Below are 25,787 nucleotides of genomic sequence, written 5' to 3'. Positions count from 1 at the left end.
AACCCGATTTGATATATATGTAAATTAACCTAAGATGAGTCCCGCCCCTGAGATGAGTCCCGCCCCTGAGATGAGTCCCGCCCCTGAGATGAGTCCCGCCCCTGAGATGAGTCCCGCCCCTGAGATGAGTCCCGCCCCTGAGATGAGTCCCGCCCCTGAGATGAGTCCCGCCCCTGAGATGAGTCCCGCCCCTGAGATGAGTCCCGCCCCTGAGATGAGTCCCGTCCCTGAGATGAGTCAGGGCATACAGCCTGTTGCTGGCTGCTTTATGTAGCTTTCCTCATCAGTCTGTGCTTAAGAAATCCTATTCATACAATTTGGTTGATAATCATGGTGTTTTTACAACATTATGGGGTCATTTATCAAACTGGTGTAAAGTAGGACTGGCCTAGTTGCCCATAGCAACCAATCAGATTCCACCTTTCATTTTCCAAAGGAGCTGTGAAAAATGAAAGGTGGAATCTGATTGGTTGCTATCGACGACTAAGGCTACTTTCACATCTGCTTTTTCAATTCCGCTATAGAGATCCGTCATAGGATCTCAATAGCGGAAGAAAACGCTTCCGTTTTGTCACTATTCATTGTCAACGGGGACAAAACTGAACGAAACAGAATGCACCAAAATGCACTCCGTTCCATTTGGCTGCGTCCCCATCGCAGTCAGAATAATGCTGCAAGCAGCGTTTTTCTGTCCGCGATGTGGTGCGGAGCAAGACGGATCCATCCTGACACCTGGTATGGTGGCCGGTGTCAGGTACTAGACTGGTAATGGTATGGTGGTCAGTGTCAGGTATGAGACTGGTAATAGTATGGTGGCCGGTGTCAGGTACTAGACTGGTAATGGTATGGTGGTCAGTGTCAGGTACTAGACTGGTAATGGTATGGTGGCCAGTGTCAGGTACTAGACTGGTAATGGTATGGTGGCCGGTGTCAGGTACTACACTGGTAATGGTATGGTGGCCAGTGTCAGGTATGAGACTGGTAATGGTATGGTGGCCGGTGTCAGGTACTAGACTGGTAATGGTATGGTGGCCGGTGTCAGGTACTAGACTGGTAATGGTACGGTGGTCAGTGTCAGGTACTAGACTGGTAATGGTATGGTGGCCAGTGTCAGGTACTAGACTGGTAATGGTATGGTGGCCGGTGTCAGGTACTAGACTGGTAATGGTATGGTGGCCGGTGTCAGGTATGAGACTGGTAATTGTATGGTGGTCGGTGTCAGGTACTAGCCTGGTAATGGTATGGTGGCCGGTGTCAGGTACTAGACTGGTAATGGTATGGTGGCCGGTGTCAGGTATGAGACTGGTAATGGTATGGTGGCCGGTGTCAGGTACTAGACTGGTAATGGTATGGTGGCCGGTGTCAGGTACTAGACTGGTAATGGTATGGTGGCCGGTGTCAGGTACTAGACTGGTAATGGTATGGTGGCCGGTGTCAGGTACTAGACTGGTAATTGTATGGTGGTCGGTGTCAGGTACTAGACTGGTAATGGTATGGTGGCCGGTGTCAGGTACTAGACTGGTAATGAGTATTGGTGTCGGTGCATCTTGTGTCAGGTGGAATAGATGCAGCACTGTGTGAACACGGTCGTTGCTGTGCAGGGTAACACCCCAGTAGGCTCCTCCACCGTCACTGTGTCATCTCTACACTGACAGTTACTGCTGCCTGCTTTAGACGACTTGTGCCAGCCTGGCTCTGAGCTTTCTCTGAGGTACTGCCATATACATAGCGAGCTGAGGGGGCACAGCTGGAGACACCTGTTCCGTAGACCTGTTCTTCCGATGTACCTGACTGCGTGTACCTGCACGCAGTCTTGTACCTGATTACATGCAGCGTCGGATCATAGTGCGCACACTATGTCCTGACGCTGTACGGGATCAGGACAGTGCAGCGCGGGCCCCATCAAAGAAGACCAGGGGGGTGAGTATCGGAAGCGCTTGCAGCGCTTCATTCCCTACTCCCGGCACCTAAAGCATACTAGTGAGCAGAGTTCAGGCCATTTTACTCTATGGAAAAAGTCTAAGGCGTACCAATACCATGCCATTCATCAGCGCAGTGAGCGATGCTGCTGCTGCCTGAAACAACCAATAACAAGGCTCTTTACAGTAAGGAGCTTTGTGATAGGTCAGTTTGAGCGTGCTGTCGGAGCTTATGGCACACCACTCGGAAGTGAGGAAGGAGGCGCACGATCCTCACTGCTGGGGTAAGTGGCCTTGCTGGGAAATTTAGTGGGGAACTTACCGCCTTGTTTTCTTCTATAATGATGAGTCTGAAGCGCTCAGCCGAGCGCTGTCTCCTCCCTGCTGATCGCGGTACTGAAGACGGCCTCAATAGAAAGTCTAGGGGACCGTCTTCACTACGGTGCTCAGCAGTGAGGAAAAGTGGCTGAGTGCTTCAGACTCCTGCTTATAGAAGTCAGCGGGGGTCTCAGCGCTGGACACGCCAACAGGAGACCTCCATACAACCTCCATAACGGACACCCGTAGACCTCTACCTATGTCGCCTGTCAGCTTTCCTAGGAATCCATCAAGAATAATTCATTGCAGCATGTTCCATCAGACACTGAACTACACCTATTGTTTGCTATAAGGATTTCTTCTGTAATGCGGCGGCACATGGTGCTACAAGGACTGCATGTGGCCATTTACAGCCTCCAGGACATACAGTCCCTCTGCCAAGCCAATAACCACAGCAGTGGTGGCAATTTTGTGGCATTATCTGGTGGCATGAGATAGGGCAACCGAGTCATGGAAGACAAACTCCCCTTTATAGCAAGATCAAGCATAACACAAAATGACAGCCTCTAGATCAGGGATCAGCAACTTCCGGAACTCCAGCTGTGTTGAAACTACAACTCCCAGTATCCTCCTTTCACTTCTTTGGGAGTTACAAGAACAGCTGAGCAAGTGTGCATACTGGGTGTTGTAGTTTCACAGCAGCTGGAGTGCTAAAGCTTGCTGCACCCTAGATCTACAGGCAAGCCTGGTGGTTATCACTGCGTGATGACATCATCCAGATCCACAACATGTGACTGTGGCGGTGCGAGGTATGTGCCCAGGTCTTTCGCTTGTGCCCTTGGCACCAGCATGCACCACCATCCATTGTGCCTTTGTCCTGCTCCGCCAGTGCCTCAGGTCTCTGCAGAGTCTACCAACAGCCCCGGTGGCACCGACATACCCACCTGAGAGCTCATCTACAAGGATGTAACGTTGGTGGGCAGCAATGGCCACGTGATGGATGGCAAACCCCAGTGACCAGCGGCACAGAAACAGCAGCAAAAATTAAAGGGATTGTCCCAAGATCAACACTATTTACCTATCCATGCTTGACCCAGAACACTAGAACATGGTAACCAAGGTGGGACCCCCAGCGATCATGTACTTGAAGGGGACATGTCTGTTTTAGTAACGACCTTGCATTTCCCATGCAATAACAATTTTTGGGAATAAATTCTTGTGACTCTATATTGTACCATTCCTCTATTATTCCTACTAGAACTTATGAACAAATTGCTAGTAGTCTACAATAAAGGTCTAGCTAGGTGTTACCAATTGACAGCACTGATTGAATAATGTCAGGCTGTGCAGGGACACCCCCATCTAGACCTTCACTGCAAACTGCTAGCAAGTCATTCATAAATAATAGCAGGAATAACAGAGGAATGGTGCAACATAGGGTCATAAGAATAGATGCTCCAGGATTGTTATTACATCGGGGTGCAAGTAGTTACCAAAACAGACAAATCAGGAGAGGTGAGGGGTCCTCTTTAACGACAGGTGATAAATATCGATCTTAGTACAAACCCTTTAAACCTCATAAAATCACTGCAACGGTGACCTCGGTGTGCCGACCCCCTCAGAGCAACAGTGACCTCAGTCAAAGGTCACAATAACGCCTGTTCAGGCCATTTTACTCCCTGGAAAAAGTCTAAGGCCTCTTTCACACGGGCGTTGCGGGAAAATGTGCGGGTGCACTCGCGTGAGAAAAATCACCCATGTTTGGTACCCAAACCCGAACTTCTTCACAGAAGTTCGGGCTTGGGATCGGTGTTCTGTAGATTGTATTATTTTCCCTTATAACATGGTTATAAGGGAAAATAATAGCATTCTGAATACAGAATGCAAAGTAAAATAGCGCTGGAGGGGTTAAAAAAAAATAATTAAAAATTAACTCACCTTAGTCCACTTGATAGCGCAGCCGGCATCTCCTTCTGTATTCTTTCTTTAGGACCTGGGTAAAGGACCTTTGATGACGTCACTCCAGTCATCACATGATCCATCACCATGGTAAAAGATCATGTGACGTACCATGTGATGACCGGAGTGACGTCATCAAAGGTCCTGTAACTGTATTTAATGCTCACCACAGGTCCTATTCAACAAAGGAGACACAAGGAGAAGCCGGGCTGCGCAAGCAAGTGGACTAAGGTAAGTTAAATTATAATTATTATTTTTTTAACCCCTCCAGTGCTATTTTACTTTGCATTCTGTATTCAGAATGCTATTATTTTCCCTTATAACCATGTTATAAGGGAAAATAATAATGATCGGGTCTCCATCCCAATCGTCTCCTAGCAACCGTGCGTGAAAATCGCACCGCATCCGCACTTGCTTGCGGATGCTTGCGATTTTCACGCAACCCCATTCACTTCTATGGGGCCTGTGTTGCGTGAAAAACGCAAAATATAGAGCATGCTGCGATTTTCACGCAACGCATAAGTGATGCGTGAAAATCCCTGCTCATCTGAACAGTCCCATAGAAATGAATGGGTCGGTATTCAGTGCGGGTGCAATGCGTTCACCTCACGCATCGCATCCGCGCGGAATACTCGCCCATGTGAAAGGGGCCTAAGGTGTACCGATATGCCTTAGACTTTTCCCTGCCATTCATCAGCGCAGTGAGCGCTGTGATCGGCGCAGGCAGCGTACCGACGCTGCTGCTGCCTGAAACAACCAATAACAAGGCTCCTTACAGTAAGGAATGACTGTAATAAAGAGTCTACTGTTCACATCTATACCGGCAAAAACTGCTGGCACTGGTCTTATGTTTAGTATATGATGTCAGCTAAATTTAAAATGGTCTAAATTTGCTATTTATGCATGGAAGACAGTTCTAGAGTACTAGTAATGGTTTCCCTGCATACATACCAACCCCTTATTGTTATGTAGGTCTTCGTATTAACTATTTGAATTACTGTAACTTTTGTACTCCTCATCGGCTAAAAATACTCCTCAAAAATGGTAAGAGGAGTATTTTTATCATTCCAGAAAAAATGGAGTGCAACCTCTGCTAGTGAGCGCTTTCATAATGGAAGCCCTCACTAGTAGTCACTTTATTGGACGCACAGCCATTTCTTTTGGGGTGTAAAAAAGTGCGTCTTATAAAGCGAAAAATACGGTAGTATTATTATTATTATTATTATTATTTTTATGTTATTTTAATTTTTTTTTATCCCATTCTAAGGCCATTCCCAATAATTTTTCCCTGTTGGACAACTCCTTTAATCGTACAATTTGGGTCATCACAGATATTTTGTTAGAAATTAGGAGAACTTTAGTCTCTATTTCCATGAACCAAGCTCCTGTCCATTTACAATGCATTGCAAACATTTGTGAGCCTAATCGTTTTGTCTTTATTATATATTTTTATTCATTTAGGCGACTAAATGCTGAACTAGAAGCAAAAACAGCTGAGCTGGTCCGCGAGGCTGAAGAAGTGATGGTGAGTAAGCTAGACAGGTGGTGTCTTCTGTAGAACAGCGCGACCAGAACAAACTCCTTAGCTAGCTAGAAAGCAGATTTCGCATGATGTATGTGACTTACTTCTGAAAGCATTGAACATCTGCAGACGAGGAATGATATAGTAGCACTGTTTATTCATCAGAATATGCACCGTTACCATATATGATCCATTAATTAAAGGGTTATTCCTATTTTATAATCCTGAAATTGAAGGGGATGCAGTGTTACATCGGCGCTGTGGCCCCTTCATTCGCCCCCTTATTGATTATAAACTGATGGCATATGCCGTGGCTTTGTAAGATGGGAATAAGCCATCATGTATTGTGTGACTCATTGTGAACTCCACTGAAAAAGATTTATTACTTTTGGGCATAGGCACCATTTTCAATTGCTCCACTGCATCCAAATAAAAATGGAAACCCTAAAAATATCCTCTTGTTTTGTGTATGCAGCTTCTATGCAGATCTGTGTGTTTCTATAGACTACAAACACACCCTGTGTATATTGATCCTGCAGTTATACCCCTTCCATCTCGCCCCTATTTCTTCCTAAACTACTGAATGTAGGGCAATCATTTAAATAAAATCTCTCCTGGAAATATCAGTGCTTCTCGAATTGCAAAGCACCCACTTGTGAGGTGCCCACTAATTGTTGGTGAGGCACAGCCAGGGAGTCAGGCTTGACAGAAGTGATCACATCCAGCACCGGCATTTATATAGTGGCACCAAGTTTTATATAAATCACTGCAGAAGGTGCACCACAATGATATGTAACTGACAATACTGGCTAATCCCTCAGGCTGATGTTAAAGGGGTTGTCCGGGTTCAGAGCTGAACCCGGACATCCCTCCATTTTCACCCCGGCAGTCCCCCTGAAATGAGCATTGGAGCAGTTCATGCTACGATGCTCTCCTTTGCCCTGCGCTAAATTGCGCAGGGCAAAGGCATTTTTAGGAGATCCGGTGACGTACCAGGGCTCTCCATGGGGCTGACAGGAACCTCGGTGACGTCACCGGCACTGATAGGCGGTATTTAGCTCTGCCCTAGCCAGTAAAACGGCTAGGGCAGAGCTAAAGCCCGCCCATCAGAGCCGGTGACGTCACCAAACACACTGCCGGGCGGAAGTTACCGCCCGGCAGTGTGTTATTGAAAACAAAAAAGCCTGTGTCCTTTATCTTGCCTAGGGCGGCAAAAATCCTTGCACCGGCCCTGACCCTCCATTGTATGCATTTTTTGCTGGGGATTACCGTTGGCAACGTATCACATGCGGAGGAATTGCTCCCCCGGTTATAAACCCGCCACAGTGTTTGGGGTTTCTGAGCATTTCCTCCCATTTAGGCCACTTTATTTTAGTGATTTTGCACCAAGTTTTAGCAACATAATTGACTGTGATTGTTTTAAAGGGGCTGACGGGCCGCCTACCGATCACGATAATGATGGACTGGAGCGGTGGTCACACATGTGCACTGCTGCTCTATTCAACACTATGGGGGGTGGTGGAGATAGTGAGTGCTGTACTCTCTGGCAGTCCGATTCAGTAGAATGGCGCAGGAGTGGACATACACTATCACCGCTCCATTCAAAGGAGAAATCACAGGGCGCACAATCTTTTGATCTTCAGGGGCCCCAATGGTCGGACTCCAGCCAGTCAGACACTGATCCCCATCATGTCCTTTCCTGTCGATAGACAATAAGTGTTTGTTGTGGGACAACCCCTTTAATACATTTCTGGGTTCAGAGGTCAACTTTTAAGATAAATTAAGGTCATGTTTATAAATTTTGCCATGGACTTGACCAGTTGTGAGGCCCAAGCATCAACATATGATATATGTGTGTGTGTATGTATTTACAGTTTGTGTGTATATTTATACAGTGTGCGTGTGTATATATTACATCTAAATGTTATCGTTACAACAGAGAGAGCAGCAACAGCTCCTGTCACGGCCAGCACTGTCACGGGTTAAACTTTTTGATGAAGATGAGGACGAAGGTTTAAGGTACTTATTTTCTTTGTACTTAAAGGGTTTCTGTCACCCTGCTAAACTCATTTTTTTTTTTTGGGCTAGTTAGATTGCTCATAGTGCGATATAGCAGAATATAATGGTATTACTTACTTTCATGCAGCCGATTCTTTATAAAACGAACTTTTATGATATGTTAATGAGGGCTCTACCAGCAAGTAGGGCGTCTACTTGCTGGTAGCTGCTGCTGAAATCCGCCCCCTCGCCGTGTTGATTGACAGGGCCAGCCGTGATCTCCTCCTCCGGCCGGCCCTGTCAGTAATTCAAAAATCGCGCGCCTCGCGTCATTCGGCGCAGGCGCTCTGAGATGAGGAGGCTCGTCTCCTCAGCACTCCCTCAGTGCGCCTGCGCCGATGACATCACCGAAAGAGAAGACGTCATCGGCGCAGGCGCAGAATCGGCCGCATGAAAGTAAGTAATACCATTATATTCTGCTATATCTCACTATGAGCAATCTAACTAGCCCAAAAAAAAAAAATGAGTTTAGCAGGGTGACAGAAACCCTTTAAGATGCATCATCTGCATTTTACAGTGCCCTGAATTAGGATAACTTTTTAGTTTAGTGACTAGGTCTGTCACCAGGCTGTCATAGAGAGGCACAGGGCCTCATCTGTACCTCCGTATGCCTCTGATTGTATGTGGAAGCATAAGCAGGTTAGACATATTCCATCGGACTGTATATGTATAGAGGCATTCTCCCCTAGAGGCAAGGGCTTTAGTATAAAACAAGAGGCTTGGTATTATTTCTGAATGCCCGTTGAAAAAAACCTGTTTAATTCTGCCTATTGTTGAGGTTTCTATTGTCTATATGGTTCTTTTAATAGGTGTTTTTTTTTTCTTTTAAATGTTGCCTTTTCTAGGAAACTACTTACCCCAGAAGTACCAACATTAACCCTCTCCCATATCAAGGTAATTAGATTCACCCTGTGTGTGCATTTACACTAATAGGAAACACTTTACAGCTTCACTAGTGCAGATTAAAAGGGTCGTCAGAGGTTTTTACAAAACTGGCTCAGAGTAGGGTGCATAAAATTAAGAAAACACCCTTACTCATCTTTTAAATGTCCCACTGCTCCAACACCATCACTCTGGGCTTGCAGCAGTAACGTGCCATTCATCTTTCATGTGACTGCTTATTAAGGGATAAAAGCGTTTGCATTATTCTTACGGATCCGTCTGTGCAGATACAAGACGGATCCGCACAAAACGCGAGTGCGAAAGTATCCTTAGTAAGTGCCTTGTAATAACTTTCTCTACATGATAAATGCCATTTGCTAAAGTGAGACAGTCCCATAGAAATGAATGGGTCCGGATTCAGTGCGGGTGCAATGAGTTCACCTTACGCATTGGACCCGCGTGGAAAACTCGCCCGTGTGAAAGGGGCCTTAGTAAGTGCCTTGTAATAACTTTCTCTACATGATAAATACCATTTGCTAAAGTGAAACAACCACTTTAAACGTAATCCACTGCCAAAATGATTGTTATGTTAAATTCTACCCTGAAAGTCATGCCTGCACTTCACTGCTTTGGAAGTGCTTTCCAGTTTTATGTAAATAATGAGGAAAAGAAACGCAGAGGGGAGATTTATCAACCTCCTATGCCAGAAAGCTGCTGTAAAAAAGTTGCAGTTGTGCAAATGCCATTTTTACACCACTCTCCGAAAAGGGGTCATGATGTGCTTTGGGCGGGGCTATTAGAACTTCATGCTGCAGACCCAGCTGCTGCAGAAGCTCATAGTCAGACCCAGCTGCTGCAGAAGCTCATAGTGCAGACCCAACTGCTGCAGAAGCTCATAGTGCAGACCCAGCTGCTGAACCTCATGGTGCAGACCCCATCTGCTGCTGAACCTCATGGTGCAGACCCCATCTGCTGCTGAACCTCATGGTGCAGACCCCATCTGTTACTGAACCTCATGGTGCAGACCCCATCTGCTGCTGGACCTCATGGTGCAGACCCCATCTGCTGCTGAACCTCATGGTGCAGACCCCATCTGCTGCTGAACCTCATGGTGCAGACCCCATCTGCTGCTGAACCTCATGGTGCAGACCCCATCTGCTGCTGGATCTCATGGTGCACACCCCATCTGCTGCTGGATCTCATGGTGCACACCCCATCTGCTGCTGGATCTCATGGTGCACACCCCATCTGCTGCTGGACCTCATGGTGCACACCCCATCTGCTGCTGGACCTCATGGTGCACACCCCATCTGCTGCTGGACCTCATGGTGCACACCCCATCTGCTGCTGGACCTCATGGTGCAGACTGCAGACCCCATCTGCTGCTGGACCTCATGGTGCAGACTGCAGACCCCATCTGCTGCTGGACCTCATGGTGCAGACTGCAGACCCCATCTGCTGCTGGACCTCATGGTGCAGACTGCAGACCCCATCTGCTGCTGGACCTTATAATAAAACACAGCTGCTAAACGCTCTCCTTCCGCCGCCTGATCAAATAGAAAGGAGGGAAAAAACATGGTATGGCAGGCCTTTACATCACACTTTGATATAGCATCACTTCATAATGAAAGATTCCAGATATTAGACATAAATGGGGTCATTTATCAAACTGGTGTAAAGTAGAACTGGCTTAGGTGCCCATAGCAACCATCAGATTCCACCTTTAATTTTCCAAAGGAGCTGTCAAAAATGAAAGGTGAAATCTGATTGGATGCTATGGGCAACTAAGCCAGTTCTACTTTACACCAGTTTGATAAATCAGCCCAAAAATCTTTAACTGTACACTTGTATCTAAAATAAAGGTTTTAATTTTACAGACCGATGGTAAAACAGGCACAAAACCTTCGGCACGGAACAGACCACATACTACTGCAACAAATGCAAAAAAACAAATACCAACTGAGAATATATTGACTCGGTAAGTAGTTTATTGATATGACAGCTAGAATATTTGAATTCCTTGCAGTTGATCACTCATGTATTTGCCTGTGTCATATATATGTACTTCTTTTTATAAGGTTTTTAATATGCCCTTTTATTATTTTAAGGCCTCGACCAAAAACAGCCGACACACGTGCTGCCAACGATGTTGCTATCCCAACAGATGTTGCAGACTTTTCCCTGGCAAAAACCATTAGTAAGATTGAAAGCAAACTGAAGGAGGGGGAACTGCCTGAAAATGCTGACGATGACGTAATTCCAGGAATAAACAATGAAATTGGTGCAGGTATTTTACCCCTCAATATTAGCCAGGAGAAATCTTGATTAAATCTTGTAAAATGTTGTATGAACAACAGTCTCAATTAAACGGTACACTCCCGAAGTACAAGATGCATCACAACAAAAAGGGAGTGCGTAACACACCATGTATGAATAATAAAATATAAAGTTTATTAATATCCTTTTAAAATGAACAATGAATCACAATACAAATTAGTGAATGAGCGGGGACAGTAGCACACCACCCGGCTGGTAACCCCAAAGCAGTGAGAATGAGCAACAATTCAACAAATGACCTTAACAGAGTGTTATTGATGAGTCCCGAACCGGGTACAAAAAGAGTCACAGGATTTAAAGTGCAAGTGCCGTGGTAAATATGCCAGATGATAGCCAATGCATAACAAACATAGCTGAAATCGAACAAATGTGCTAGCCATGAGGTGCATATAGCATGAACGGCAACATACCAAGATAGCAGGGGATGACAGCTGGGTGGTGGCGCTCCTCGACGCGCGTTTCGCGTGTGATCGCTTCCTCAGGAAGACAAATTTGATGAAAGCCGTACTTCTATTTAAAGGAGTTTATTTTCTTTATTAACCCTGAATGCAATATAAAAGACCATCCGTTTAGGTCTCATGCACACGACCGTTGTTTGGGTCCGCATCCGAGCCGACCATTTGGCATCCGTGGCTCCCTTCCGTGGCCCCGTTAAAAAAATATAACATGTCCTTTTCTTGTCCGCGCTTTGCGGACAAGAATAGACATTTATATTGCCGGCACCCGTTCCGTTCCGCAAATTGCGGAAGGCAACATGGGCGGCTTCTGTTTTTTGCGGATCCGCGGTTTGCGGACCGCAAAAAAACGGAACGGTCGTGTGCATGAGGCCTTAGTCTTACTGACCTACAGGTGATAAATGTCTGTGAAACTGGTTGTCCCATGAAGAATAATTTTTATAGGTAAAGCCAACCCATTGTTATTAAGATTTTCTGTATTTACACTTATTTAAAAAAATGCTGATATCCCCAGATATTCCAAGAATGTTAGGATAGCGCACCTGCTAATGAACTGTGTTTTGTAATTCAGCTGAGGTGGACACACATCCGCAGTTTTCCTCCTTTGGCACGTGGAAGGATCCCTAATGTAGACTTTTTTTTTATACTGCACACTAAATACTTTGTCAGACTCTAAATTTTAGCATATTTTGCTATATAATGCATGATTAAAGGGGTTAACCTGGAAAAGATAATGATGGCTCATCCTCAGGATTGGTCATCATTATCACATCATGTCCAAGTCCCAGCACCCCTGCCGATCAGCTGTTTTAGGGAGCTGCTGCTCTCAGTGAAGCTCTGGTGAGCGATGCAGGATCCCCGCAGCTTTCCAAGGACAGTGCCGTACATCGTATAGTGGCAGTGTTTGGTATTGCAGCATAGCCCCATTCACTGGCCTAGGAAGAGGCTGCAGCGCTCAAGGCCTCTTCATACAGCTGATCGGCGGGGATCCCGAATGTCCCACCCCTGCAGATCTGATACTGATGACTTATCCTGAGAATAAGGCTACATGCACAAGAACGAGTGCTGTCCGCATCAGTATGTCCGTTTCCGTAGCCCCGCAAAAAAAATAGAACATGTCCTATTGTTTACAATGGATCCGCAAAAAAAGGTTTGGCATACGGATGCCATCCGTTTTTTTTTTTTGCGGATACGCAATTTGCAGACCGCAAAACACATACGGTCGTGTGCATGTAGCCATAGTCATAAATATCTTTTCCTGGATAACCCCTTTAAAGTGTCGCTGCCGTCATAGCGACCTAGCAAAGGTTTTGATTGGTATGGTTGCAAGTGCTTCCAATCACTATAAGGGCTCATGCACATGACTGTATATATTTTGCGGTCCGCAAAAAACGGACCCACAAAAAATACAGATGACGTCCAGTTGCATTCTGTATTTTTGCGGAACGGAACAGCTGGTCACTAACATAACAGTACTATCCTTATCCGTAACGCGGACAATAATAGGACATGTTCTATTTTTTTGAGGATCGGAAATACGGAAACGGTATGCACACAGAGTAACTTCTGTTTTTTTTTTGGGACCCACGGACACAGAAAGAAAATACATTCGTGTGCATGAGCCCTAACAAGGAGGGAGAAGTGCTCACATAGCACACTCTCTGCAGGACGAGAAGGACTCCTAAACTTTATATTGAACCCATCTCCTGCAGCAAGAAGAGACAACGCATTACGTTAGTGCTTCACTCTCCTTTTTTTTAGCAATTGGTGGGAGCTAAGCACTCATCCCCCTGCCAATCAAGACCTTTGATATGTCTCTAAAGTAAAAAAAAAATTTTTCGCTGTGACAAGATATTATCACTACTTTCTAACTTTATTTCTCTTGACGGTCGTTGAAATGTTTAAATTGTGCTCTTTTTGCTTTAATTTGAAATAAATTGGTATAAAGGTCAATGGCGGTAGTAGGATTAGTACACGGAGTAGAAGTGTAAAGGTTTTCCACCACATTGAAGCATAGCCTACGTGGCTGTGAATTGTCTGCGTGAGTCACGTATTTGCTTCATCCAAAGGATGTCTGTCACCTCCACTACTTCTTTGCTCCCTTGATATTGAGCTGCGGCGTCAGCTTTGGGTATGAGCCAGTTAGATGAGACCGTGAACCTCAGACCTAGAGCTGGCAAATGATGCATATAATGCTCTGCTTTTGTGCTGGAACATCGATCAAGGAAATATATTATTAAAAGCATTAATTGATAATTTAAGGTTTTTGAAAGTACTATCAGGTCACGAGATGCTGTCCTATCTAGATCCAGTCTTGGTCTGACTTTCCCGTTGGTTGCTGACAGTGATCCTTTGTTATACAGCGGCTCTGCATACTTGTCACATTTATTCAAGTGTCATATATTTGACACGTTGTACAGGCAGCAGTTGTGAGGGGGGTATAATAAGCACACGTCCACTGTAAGTGCCAGTGAAGGTTGGTGAACAAATCCACCTAAGGTATGTTACTGCATATTAAAAATAGCTCAAGAAACCTATTTGGGAAGTTGTCCTTTTTACTTGTTTTCTGTGGCTTTCCTTTCGCATTGTTGTAAAATATGATTTGAGTAGTTAGTACAGTTTCTACAAATAAGGGCATATCCATTCGAATAAAAATAAATAAATCTAGTACATTTATTTTAAAGGGGTTTTACGATAATCGACATGTATCACCTACCTAGATCTGGAGCTGCACCGTTGGAACCCCACTGATCTTTTAAACAGGGGCTCGGAGCCATCATATCCTCTTCACTGTATTCAAAGTCTGTGGGACTGGCGGAGAGCACGGTGCTTGGCCATGTCTGCTAGTATTATAGACTGAATGGAGCATCAGGCCGTATGCTTGACTAGGGTTGGGCGATATACCAGTATCTACCATATACCCTGATTAAGAAATGGCGACACTGTGATATCATAGTTAATTACAGTGGTATTTTAGTGACGTCATAGGAGTGGTAGCACTTAACAGAGCTGACTGCTTCTAAAATGGGCTCTGTGTAGGCGTATACTGACGTATTATGTGTGCCGACGCACAACACGCTCCGCCCGCAGTGTCTGGCGCACATTATACATCAGTACGCTGCGCGCTCAAGTCAGTACATGTCACAGCGCTTGTTGTACAAGAAGACTGAGGAGCTCAGACTAAGAGCGGTGACACTGGCGCATGAAAGCCCTGTTCACCGCTCACTCTCCGGCCCAGGCCTCATTACATGGTGTGGGAAAATGGGGCCACAGGGAGATACAGTATTACTATAATGTAAGGGGGCAATACGGAGACATTTACTGTATAAGCCTCATACGGCATAATGTCTCCTTGTGGCCCTATACAGTATAATGTCTCCTTGTGTCACCCATACTGACATTACTGTTTGCTGTATGGGGGCAACAAGGAGACAGTACACTGTATGGAGGCAAAAAGTACAGTATGTAAGTACACAAGTATGTCTCCTGCCCCATACAGTTTAATGTCTCCTTGTGGCCCCATGCAGTACAATGTCTCCTTGTGGCCTCATACAGTATAATGTCTCCTTGTTGCCCCTATACAGTATACAGGGAGTGCAGCATTATTAGGAAAATGAGTATTTTGACCACATCATCCTCTTTATGCATGTTGTCTTACTCCAAGCTGTATAGGCTCGAAAGCCTACTACCAATTAAGCATATTAGGTGATGTGCATCTCTGTAATGAGAAGGGGTGTGGTCTAATGACATCAACACCCTATATTAGGTGTGCATAATTATTAGGCAACTTCCTTTCCTTTGGCAAAATGGGTCAAAAGAAGGACTTGACAGGCTCAGAAAAGTCAAAAATAGTGAGATATCTTGCAGAGGGATGCAGCACTCTTAAAATTGCAAAGCTTCTGAAGCGTGATCATCGAACAATCAAGCGTTTCATTCAAAATAGTCAACAGGGTCGCAAGAAGCGTGTGGAAAAACCAAGGCGCAAAATAACTGCCCATGAACTGAGAAAAGTCAAGCGTGCAGCTGCCAAGATGCCACTTGCCACCAGTTTGGCCATATTTAAGAGCTGCAACATCACTGGAGTGCCCAAAAGCACAAGGTGTGCAATACTCAGAGACATGGCCAAGGTAAGAAAGGCTGAAAGACGACCACCACTGAACAAGACACACAAGCTGAAACGTCAAGACTGGGCCAAGAAATATCTCAAGACTGATTTTTCTAAGGTTTTATGGACTGATGAAATGAGAGTGAGTCTTGATGGGCCAGATGGATGGGCCCGTGGCTGGATTGGTAATGGGCAGAGAGCTCCATTCCGACTCAGACGCCAGCAAGGTGGAGGTGGAGTACTGGTTTGGGCTGGTAGCATCAAAGATGAGCTTGTGGGGCCTTTTCGGGTTGAGGATGGAGTCAAGCTCAACTCCCAGTCCTACTGCCAGTTTCTGGAAGACACCTTCTTCAAGCAGTGGAACAGGAAGAAGTCTGCATCCTTCAAGAAAAACATGATTTTCATGCAGGACAATGCTCCATCACACGCGTCCAAGTACTCCACAGCGTGGCTGGCAAGAAAGGGTATAAAAGAAGAAAATCTAATGACATGGCCTCCTTGTTCACCTGATCTGAACCCCATTGAGAACCTGTGGTCCATCATCAAATGTGAGATTTACAAGGAGGGAAAACAGTACACCTCTCTGAACAGTGTCTGGGAGGCTGTGGTTGCTGCACGCAATGTTGATGGTGAACAGATCAAAACACTGACAGAATCCATGGATGGCAGGCTTTTGAGTGTCCTTGCAAAGAAAGGTGGCTATATTGGTCACTGATTTGTTTTTGTTTTGTTTTTGAATGTCAGAAATGTATATTTGTGAATGTTGAGATGTTATATTGGTTTCACTGGTAAAAATAAATAATTGAAATGGGTATATATTTGTTTTTTGTTAAGTTGCCTAATAATTATGCACAGTAATAGTCACCTGCACACACAGATATCCCCCTAAAATAGCTAAAACTAAAAACAAACTAAAAACTACTTCCAAAAATATTCAGCTTTGATATTAATGAGTTTTTTGGGTTCATTGAGAACATGGTTGTTGTTCAATAATAAAATTAATCCTCAAAAATACAACTTGCCTAATAATTCTGCACTCCCTGTAATGTGTCCTTGTGGCCCCATACAGTATACAGCAATATGTCCTTGTGGCCCCTATACTACAAGTTGTAGCCCCAATACAGTATAATGTCTCCTTGTGGCCCTATACATTATAATGTCTCTTTGTTGCCCCCGTACAGTAATATATCCTTGTGGCCCCCATACTTCAAGTTGTAGTCACCATATAGTATAAAGTCTCCTTATTGCCCCCCGTGCAGTTTAATGTCTCCTTGTGGCCCTATACAGTATAATGTCCCTTATTGCCCCCATACAGTATACAGTAATGTTTCTTTGTTGCCCCCATACAACATCATGTGTCCTTATTACCCCCATACAGTATAATTTCTCCTTGTGGCCCTATACATTATAATGTCCCTTATTGCCTCCATACAGTATACAGTAATGTTTCTTTGTTGCCCCCATACAACATCATGTGTCCTTATTACCCCCATACAGTATAATTTCTCCTTGTGGCCCTATACAGTATAATGTCCCTTATTGCCCCCATACAGTATACAGTAATGTTTCTTTGTTGCCCCCATACAACATCATGTGTCCTTATTACCCCCATACAGTATAATTTCTCCTTGTGGCCCTATACATTATAATGTCTCTTTGTTGCCCCCGTACAGTAATATATCCTTGTGGCCCCCATACTTCAAGTTGTAGTCACCATATAGTATAAAGTCTCCTTATTGCCCCCCCATGCAGTTTAATGTCTCCTTGTGGCCCTATACAGTATAATGTCCCTTATTGCCCCCATACAGTATACAGTAATGTCTTTGTTGCCCCCATACAACATCATGTGTCCTTGTTACCCCCATACAGTATAATTTCTCCTTGTGGCCCTATACATTATAATGTCCCTTATTGCCTCCATACAGTATACAGTAATGTCTCCTTGTGGCCCCCATACTACAGGTTATAGCCCCCATACAGTATAATGTCTGTATGTTGCCCCCATACAGTATAATGTCTCATTGTAGCACTCATACATATTTGGCTTTCATTTCTAACTAGTATTTTCCTGCCTCATTGTGTACTCAGATAAAACCGTAAACTAGGAGCCTCTGCACAAAGGACATCCTGTACCCACCACTGTTTTCCTATGAATGCCTATTACACAGTTTCTGTGTGGGCAGCATGGTGCCTTGCAGCGCTGGGGTCCTGGGTTCAAATTCAACTAGGGCCAACATCTGCATGGAGTTTGTATGTTCTCCCCGTGTTTGCCTGGGTTTCCACCGTGTACTCCGGTTTTCCTATGAAATTGACCCTAGTGTGGGTTGCGTGTTGGAGGCGAGCACCTATATGGCAGCTGATTTCCCAGGGAGTCGCCGCAGCCACACCGCTATCCATGCACTTTTACTCTCCGTCAGAAATGCGCATTACAAATATTTGTCATTGTCATATTGTCTTTGTTTTTCAGAGGCTCAGATCAGATTTCTGAAAGCAAAGCTGCGAGTAATGCAGGAAGAGCTGGACAATGTAACTCATCAATACGATAAGAAGGTAAAGACTGAACATAAAGGGGTTATCCCATGACTGATGTAAAAAATGAAAATCAGACATCATATAGCAAATAACAATCTCTTTCTAATAAAGCTAGAACCATTCATTGGGCAAATTGTTCTGCTTCAGACTGCTAGCTCGGGGGACATGTCTGCTGTAGCTCTTCCCCTGTAACAGATGAAGATCTAAATTGAGCATGTGCGACCGCCTCAGTGAGGTGGACAATAAATAAGAAAATAGAAAACAGAAGGTGGCGCTATACAGATACATTTTGTTGAATAGCTCACTGAGAATACAACATTTTTAATTACATGCAATTAGAAAAGTATTTAGTTTCAAGTGCTGGTTTGTGGCACAACCCCTTTAAGCAGCACCCCGGGACTTTTAAATCCACCTTGTCCCCGCACACTTATACATTTTGATGTAATTAACAGGAAGATGACAATCGCGACCTTGCATCTCGTGTAAAGGACCTTGAAGAAGAGCGTGGGAGACTACAGAGAACAGCCAATATACAGCAGACCCAGGCAGACAAATATAAAGCTTTATTTGAAGAGGCTAATAAGAAGAATGATGGACTACAGCATCAGCTGTCCGCTTTAGAGAAGGTGCGTTACATATTCTTGCTTTTTCTTCAAGAATCTCATGTTTTAGAAAGGAAGCTTGTCCTTAAAAATATCTTAACTACTTTTCATCACCAGTGTAACTGAGAAGTCTTCTCATAGCAAGGACCTCCAAGGAGCAGCCATGTTTCTTGAGTCTAGTGTGTTGTCTTTGTGATTTCATCATTGTCATATGAGATTTTGTCATTGTCAGATTATAGCACTACATAACAGCCTTATTTTACTTTTCTTGTCTTGTTAACACCTTCATCTTGAAGGAAGACCCCCCTACCCATGTCTATGGAGCTTGTTGTATTCATTAGTGATCATATATAGTGCCACTGATACATGATCTAGCCCTGCACACCAACCATATCTGCCCTCTCAGCTCAGCTCATTTTAGAACCATTTGTTCTTTTCCTAGAAAGTAAATCCTCTTTAGCGGACATTAGAGCTTTACCTTGTGTCACAAGCTATGACATTAGCCCTCGGAGATGTGGGGTATTATGTTGGATGATTTTGTAATTTATATAATGGTTGTGGTTGTGAGCAGTCGCCTTATAGAAGAGGGAGCTTTTGACATTTTTACCCTTGAGTTAGCTACATTTGGTAGAAAGATTTCTCATAGAGCTCTCTACAAGATGGAAATCAAATCTTCTGGTCCCACGTTGTGTGATGTTACCAACAAAATTTATTGAAGCTTTAAAGATGTAAGACTTTATATATTATATATTGTATGACCTTAGTCAGGGTAGTGAAACTATGTAGCTAGGAACATTTCTGCTTAATTTTTAGAAGCAGACAATATAACTTCCCTATTTATTAGTTTAAATACTATTATTATTATTATTATTATTATTAATAATAATAAAATTGTCAGATAAAGACTTTACTGATTTATATAGCATTATAATGGGTAGATTTCTACATTTTTAAAGGAGAAGTTAAATATATGCAAATAGTCTTATAATAAAAAAAACAAAAAACGAAGCACATAAAAAATACAACTGTACAAATATGGTTTAGAAAATTTGGAAGAATGAGCCCTGTTTATATGAGTTTACAATCTACAGTATAAAGAATATATGTATGTAGCAATGAAAACAGTGCATGAGTAACTATTACAGCCTTTGTCACAGGGGAAGGGGGAGACCATGGGCCAGTGTGGCTAATTTCCAATAAACTACAGGAATGCAATATCATCCATCAAATCCCTACTGGCAGCTTTCAGATACCTCCCCTCCCCACTAAGCTTCTTGTTCCTCTGTATGTCCCGCCATGTATAGAGTGCTGCTGAAGATATTTCTGATATAGTATGCAAGTCCATACAGAGTTATAAAACTTTCCTCACTCACCCTTGACTGTTATCTATATACTATCTGTATGTGCTGTGTGCAGAATCTCCAGTGTATTTCTATTTGATGCAACTTCACACTGCTTTCCCTTTTCTACTGCTAACAGGATGAACTGTATCACAAGCAGGAGTGAGGGAAGGCAGGCTGAAGCTGTATCCCAGAGGATATACTCAGACTCTGAGGCACCCGGCCTGAACTCCCAGGACTGGCGGGGTTAAAAAGCATTATATTGATTTATGATGCTTTGTAACCCTTACAGTTCTGGAATGTATTAGATGACACAAACATAATGCTGTCAGTGTAATCAAATACATTTCAGAACTGTAAGGGTTACATAGCATCATAAATCAATATAATGCTATGTGACCCCGGCAGTGCTGGGAGTTCAGGCTGGGTGCCTCGCTGTGAGTCTGGAGCGTGACACTCGCTCATCTTCAAGGGGCCTTAGGCTGCTATGCGTTTTGGTTACAAGTTTTGAGGATCTCAAAACCTGACCAAAAATGTTCCATTTTGATCAGTATGCATCCGTTCCGTTAGGATGCGGTTGTGTAAAATCGAAACGGAACAAACCGGATCCGTCACTAAATACATTAAAAGTCAATGGGTGACGGATCTGTTTTTTTTAGGATCCTAACAAACCAGATCCGTCACCAATGACTTACATTGATTTTAGTAACGGATCCGGTTTGTTCTGTTTCGATGACCGAACACAAAACCGCAGCTTGCAGCGGTTTTGTGTCCGGTCACAAAACTGAATGCTGACAGAACGGACGGCATCCTGATGCATCCTTTACTGGATCTCAAAACCGGAATGCCAAAATGTATATGTGAAAGTAGCTTTAGAGGACAAAAGTTCTACGTCCCTGATCTGTCACTACTGCCCTTAGTGTGTTGACACTTTGCCCTTTCTGTCTCTGCAAAGCCAGATGTAGGGAAATGTATTACTGTAGGCTATACTTTGCTGATTCTTTATGGAAGGGAATTCCATTTTGCCAAAATTTCTCTGTTAGCCAGAAGTGGTTAAGAAGTTTTTCTAAAAGCCCCTAATAGAATGTCTTCAATGTTTCTGTAAGTGTATGTGCATGGCAAATAGACCCAAGTGAGGCAGACTTTTCCCTATCTTATCCAATGCTAAATTTTGCTTTTTATATTTTTTCCTCTGTATAAAGCCAGGTTGTTCTGTGTATCAGTATGGGTCACCACCTTCCAATCAAGTAACAATGTCTGAGTTACATTTTGTATACCTGTTTCTAATCTCATTCATAATCCTTGTACAATCATTGTACTCAATGGCCCAGATTTACTAATCCTGTAGATGGTGTAAACAGGCTGTCTAAGCTTGCCCCAGCTTTATCACAGTGGGTCAGGATGGGAAAAAATGTGGTGCAGGGGTAGATACTCTGACTCTATGCCAGCTCTTGGTGGGTTTGCTTTGAGACAGATTTTTACTCCGGAATGGCAGCAAAATTGGTACATCTTAGGCCTGCCCCCTTTCCCATGAAGCTCCACATGCTTTCCAATATGTCCCATCCGTTTTTGAGCACGACAGAAAAGAAGTAAAGAAACCCCAGATCTGCCAAATTGTGCCAATTTGAGTCACTAATTTAGACAGATTTCTGGTGCCGATACATTAGTAAATCTGGGCCAATAAAGAAGCATATGTAGAATGATAGAAAGGAAGGAACAGAAAAGGAGGGGAAAGAAAATACCATGGAGCAGGTGGATCGACGACCTTACAAAGCTTTGAGGAATCTGGAATTTGTGGTACAGTTCTGGACACCAGTGAATAGGATGGATGCCCTGGAGTTATAAAAAGAACAAAGAAGGGCAACTAAACTGGACATGGAGGGTCTTAATTATAGATTAAAAGAATTTAATTAATTTAGTCTTGAGAAGAGCCATCTAAGGGGAACATGAGTACCGTATTTTTCACCTTATAAGACGCACCTAGGTTTTAGAGGAGGAAAATAAGAAAAAATATATATATTTTTCATCAGACCTCAGCTCAGACCCCCAATGTTAATTAGACCTCGGCTCAGACTCCCAGTGTTAATTGGAACTCAGATCAGATTCCCATTGTTAATCATTCCTCAGATCAGACAAAAAAAATGTAACTAGCTTTTCCTGTTTTGGACGCCGCTGCTCCTGAAATCCAACATTCTTCCTGCCGTGCTGTGATCTGACATCACACAGGTCAGAGAGCAGGCCTACATCCTCACGCTGTGCACAGATCACAGCACTGTGTGCGGTGCTGGCAGAAGAAGACCAGGGAGCTGTGAGTACAGAACCAGAACAGGGAGCACTGTATTCACCGCTTCCCGGTCCTACTGTACTAATGAGCATTTCCACAATGTACGCGGTCATTAGTATTCACCCTATAAGAAACACTGACATTGTCCCACTTTTCAGGGAAAAAATTGTGTCTTATAGGGCGAAAAATATGGCAACTTACATAAATGACCCATAAGAAAATATGGTGAAAGTCTGTTCCATATAAAATCTCCTCAAAAGGCAAGGGGGCACTGTCTCTGTCTGAGGAAAAAGTGCACTCTCCATAGGTAACCAGGCTTCACCATAACAGCCTGTGAATCTGTGGAGTAGTCTCTCAGGACGTGGTCACAGTAGGGTTGCACCGGGTATCGAATTATCGATACCCAATCGATACTTTTGTACCGGTATCGATTCGATTCCAGGATTTGCCTTTTACCGATACTAGGCTGCTCTACTGTGCAGCCTAGTATCAGAGAACATGGCACGCGCTGCTCTCGGCGTGTGCCATGTTCCCCCAACAGCACAGGGGAGAAGGAAGCAGTGCCTCCCTCCCCCTGTGCTGCTGCTGCCATTGCCACAAATCAGAGGAGAGAGGGCGGAGGAGGGGAAGGGCTGTGGCCACTGCTCCACCAATGAAGATAATTAACGTTTAATACAGATACAGGAGGCAGGTGCCGGCGGCAGAATCACATAGCCGGCACCCGGCCTCTATGACAGGGAGCTGCGATCAGCGGCAGTTAACCCCTTAGTATTAAACGGAACCTGTCAGCGGCAAAAACCATCCCAAACCGCCAGCAGTACCTTCAAGTAGCCGGCAGTGTGTTTCTAATGATGATTTTCTTACTGCATTCTGATGAGGCAGAATTATGAAAAACGTTCTTTTATCCTCCATCCGCGCTATTTTCCAGTCAGGCTTGAAGTCAAGGGGGCAGCGGCCTCCTTGCTTCAAGTCAAGGTAACCACGCCCCCTTCCCTGCCCCTTCTCGTGTGACTGACAGCCGGCTGTCGGGCATAAGCGCGGTCAGTCACAGCGAAGGGGGCCCGGTTACCTTGACTTGAAGCAAGGAGGCCACTGCCCCCTTGACTTCAAGCCTGACTGGAAAATAGCGCTGATGGAGGATAAAATAATGTTTTTCATAATTCTGCCTCATCAGAATGCAGTAAGAAAATCATCATTAGAAACACACTGCCGGCTACTTGAAGGTACTGCTGGCGGTTTGGGATGGTTTTTGCCGCTGACCGGTTCCCTTTAAAAACATTGGTGGTGCAGTGTGCCCCCCCCCAGTATTATAATCATTATTGGTAGTGGCCACAGGGTCCCCTCCGCCCTCTTCATTGGTGGTGCAGTGGAAGTTCTGATCAGAGCCCCAGTCCTGGCTGCCATGGTAAGTTCCCTGCTGCTGTGTGCAAAGCCCAGAGCAGCAGGCACAGTGTAAATTCCTATTCACCCTAATAGAGCTCTTGTTTCAAAGGGTTAACCTTCATATTTCATTTCCAGCACTGATAGCGTCTTATGCTACTGAAGACATTAAATATCACAATACAGATGAAGGTTAAAAGCAAAGCATTCCCTCAGGGATGGGGGTGAGGAGGGATATGAGGTCATTTTCTATTTTCTTCCTTTTGAAATATTCGCTTAGGTAGAACCTTGGAAGAGACTCTGTAGGACTTGCTAATAGGGGATGATGTAATAATGTTCATGATGTTCTTGCAGTACCTCGGAAACCTGAAGCGAATACAAATGGGTGGAAGTAATTTTGTTGGGAGGCGGAAATTATTTGTATATCTCAGAAGTGTCCTTTTTCTTCATTTCTCCATCAGCTTTTGGTTTATTACCCATTATTCACATGGCACCAGCAAATCCCAACTCATGGTATAGAGAAGGCATGCCCTGCAAGGCTTACAATCTTATCCTATCATTTCAAACACTATATGGTCATTTTCATAGGAAACTAATTAACAGCATATTTTTGGGTCTTGAAGGAAAATAAAGTGCCCAAAGGAAGCACAAATGGAGAACATGGAAACTCTACCCCTGGAACAGCAGTAGGGGAAATATTAGTTTTAAATGATTTTTTAATAAATACCAAATATCCTCACTTCTCAGTATGCCATAGAGTCTAATAAAACCCTGATGTTGGGAGCTACTACAAAAGATCAATGTATCTCAACCCCTCTGTAGACAAGACCTTGCACATGGCTCTCAGGACGGAGCTTCTTATATTGATTTTAATAACTGCACTTTTACAACCTAACTGGATCCTGCAAAAGCTCATATTTTTTGAAAGCGTAAAAGAAAAATACATGTGTGTCTTCATATTGCCCTTATTAGATAGGTTGCAGAAAATGCAGCATTCTTTAAATATAAAGGTGCATGCCCCCTGAAGTCCGATCACAGTATAACACAGTATGCATGGCATGGGTCAATAAGTGATCCTACATTGTCACAGGAACTGTGGTGGCTGCCTTCATTACTGAATCAGCCAATAGTTCTGTTTGTTTTGGGTCAGATTGTCGTCACATCTGTTACAGGGGTTGTCACCTAAACTCCTCCAGAATAATGAAGAGCAAATAACCCTGTTTGCCTAACAAATTCCCTGTTCTCGTACTGCTACAGTACATGGATGGGCAGATCTGGAGTTCGAAAGTCTGGTTAAGGTGGCTGACGTACAGCGGATATGCTAATATAAAAATTATTATTTTTTTACTTTGGAAGCAAGCACCTTTTGAATAAGACATATAACAGACTGTGAACAATTACAGATTTCATATAACAAAATATATGGTTGTATTTCTCTTAAGGTAGTTCATCACTTAAAACCCTTTATATTTCATGTGTTTGCTTGTTTTTTTTGTGTGTGTCACTTTTGTGCATTTACTATTAAATCTTAAAACTTTTATAAGCAACCCTTTTAAGAATGCTTAACCTTTTGACTGTGGAGAGCAGTGTGCGTGTTGGCTTGTCCGTCCAGCCCTTAGAGTTTGACAGATGATGGCAGAATGTATCTAGGTTGCATGGACTGTGTTGTGGGTATAATTTATGCCCAATTTGCAGTCTAAGTAGAAGGCGAGTGTAAAATTGGAGTGGAGATGAAAATCTAAATTAAATCGGACATCATATAGTACATGAAAATCTCATTCTAACAAAGCTAGAATCAGCCCTGTACCTCACATGGGTCCAGAGATCTCCCCATTCATTGCTCAGATTGCTCTGCTAGAGTCACAGTGCCTTGCAAAAGTATTCACCCCCCTTGACTTTTTTCGTGTTTTGGTGCCTCACCACCTGGAATTAACATGGATTGTTTGAAGATTTGCATCATTTAATTTACAGAACATGCCCACAACTTTCAAGATGATTTTTAATTTTATTTTTTATTGGGAAGCAAATAACAAATAGGACAAAATAACAGAAAAAGTCAATGTGCATAACTATTCACCCCCCCCCCCCCTAAAA

At 43.8% G+C, this 25,787-nt stretch overlaps 1 protein-coding gene across 2 annotated transcripts in view; it reads left to right on the top strand.

Annotated features, from left to right (window-relative positions):
• The window catches only part of TEX9 (testis expressed 9), a 44,188-nt gene that overhangs the window by 7,619 nt on the left and 10,782 nt on the right, over window positions 1-25,787 (top strand). The window contains exons 3-9 of one of the 2 annotated variants that reach the window (XM_040413910.1): window positions 5,658-5,721; window positions 7,658-7,737; window positions 8,622-8,670; window positions 10,536-10,636; window positions 10,767-10,945; window positions 18,023-18,105; window positions 18,540-18,713. In XM_040413910.1, the coding sequence (XP_040269844.1) occupies window positions 5,658-5,721; window positions 7,658-7,737; window positions 8,622-8,670; window positions 10,536-10,636; window positions 10,767-10,945; window positions 18,023-18,105; window positions 18,540-18,713 (730 nt within the window). Of the gene's footprint in view, window positions 1-5,657; window positions 5,722-7,657; window positions 7,738-8,621; window positions 8,671-10,535; window positions 10,637-10,766; window positions 10,946-13,893; window positions 13,950-18,022; window positions 18,106-18,539; window positions 18,714-25,787 lie in introns of those variants that run through there. The other variant, XM_040413911.1, reaches the window with a different exon arrangement.

Source organism: Bufo bufo, chromosome 1 (genome assembly GCF_905171765.1).
Source record: "Bufo bufo chromosome 1, aBufBuf1.1, whole genome shotgun sequence".
NCBI classification, from domain to species: domain Eukaryota; kingdom Metazoa; phylum Chordata; class Amphibia; order Anura; family Bufonidae; genus Bufo; species Bufo bufo.
The sequence above is the reverse complement of the archived record's forward strand: the minus strand, read 5'-3'. Positions and strand labels throughout refer to the sequence as shown.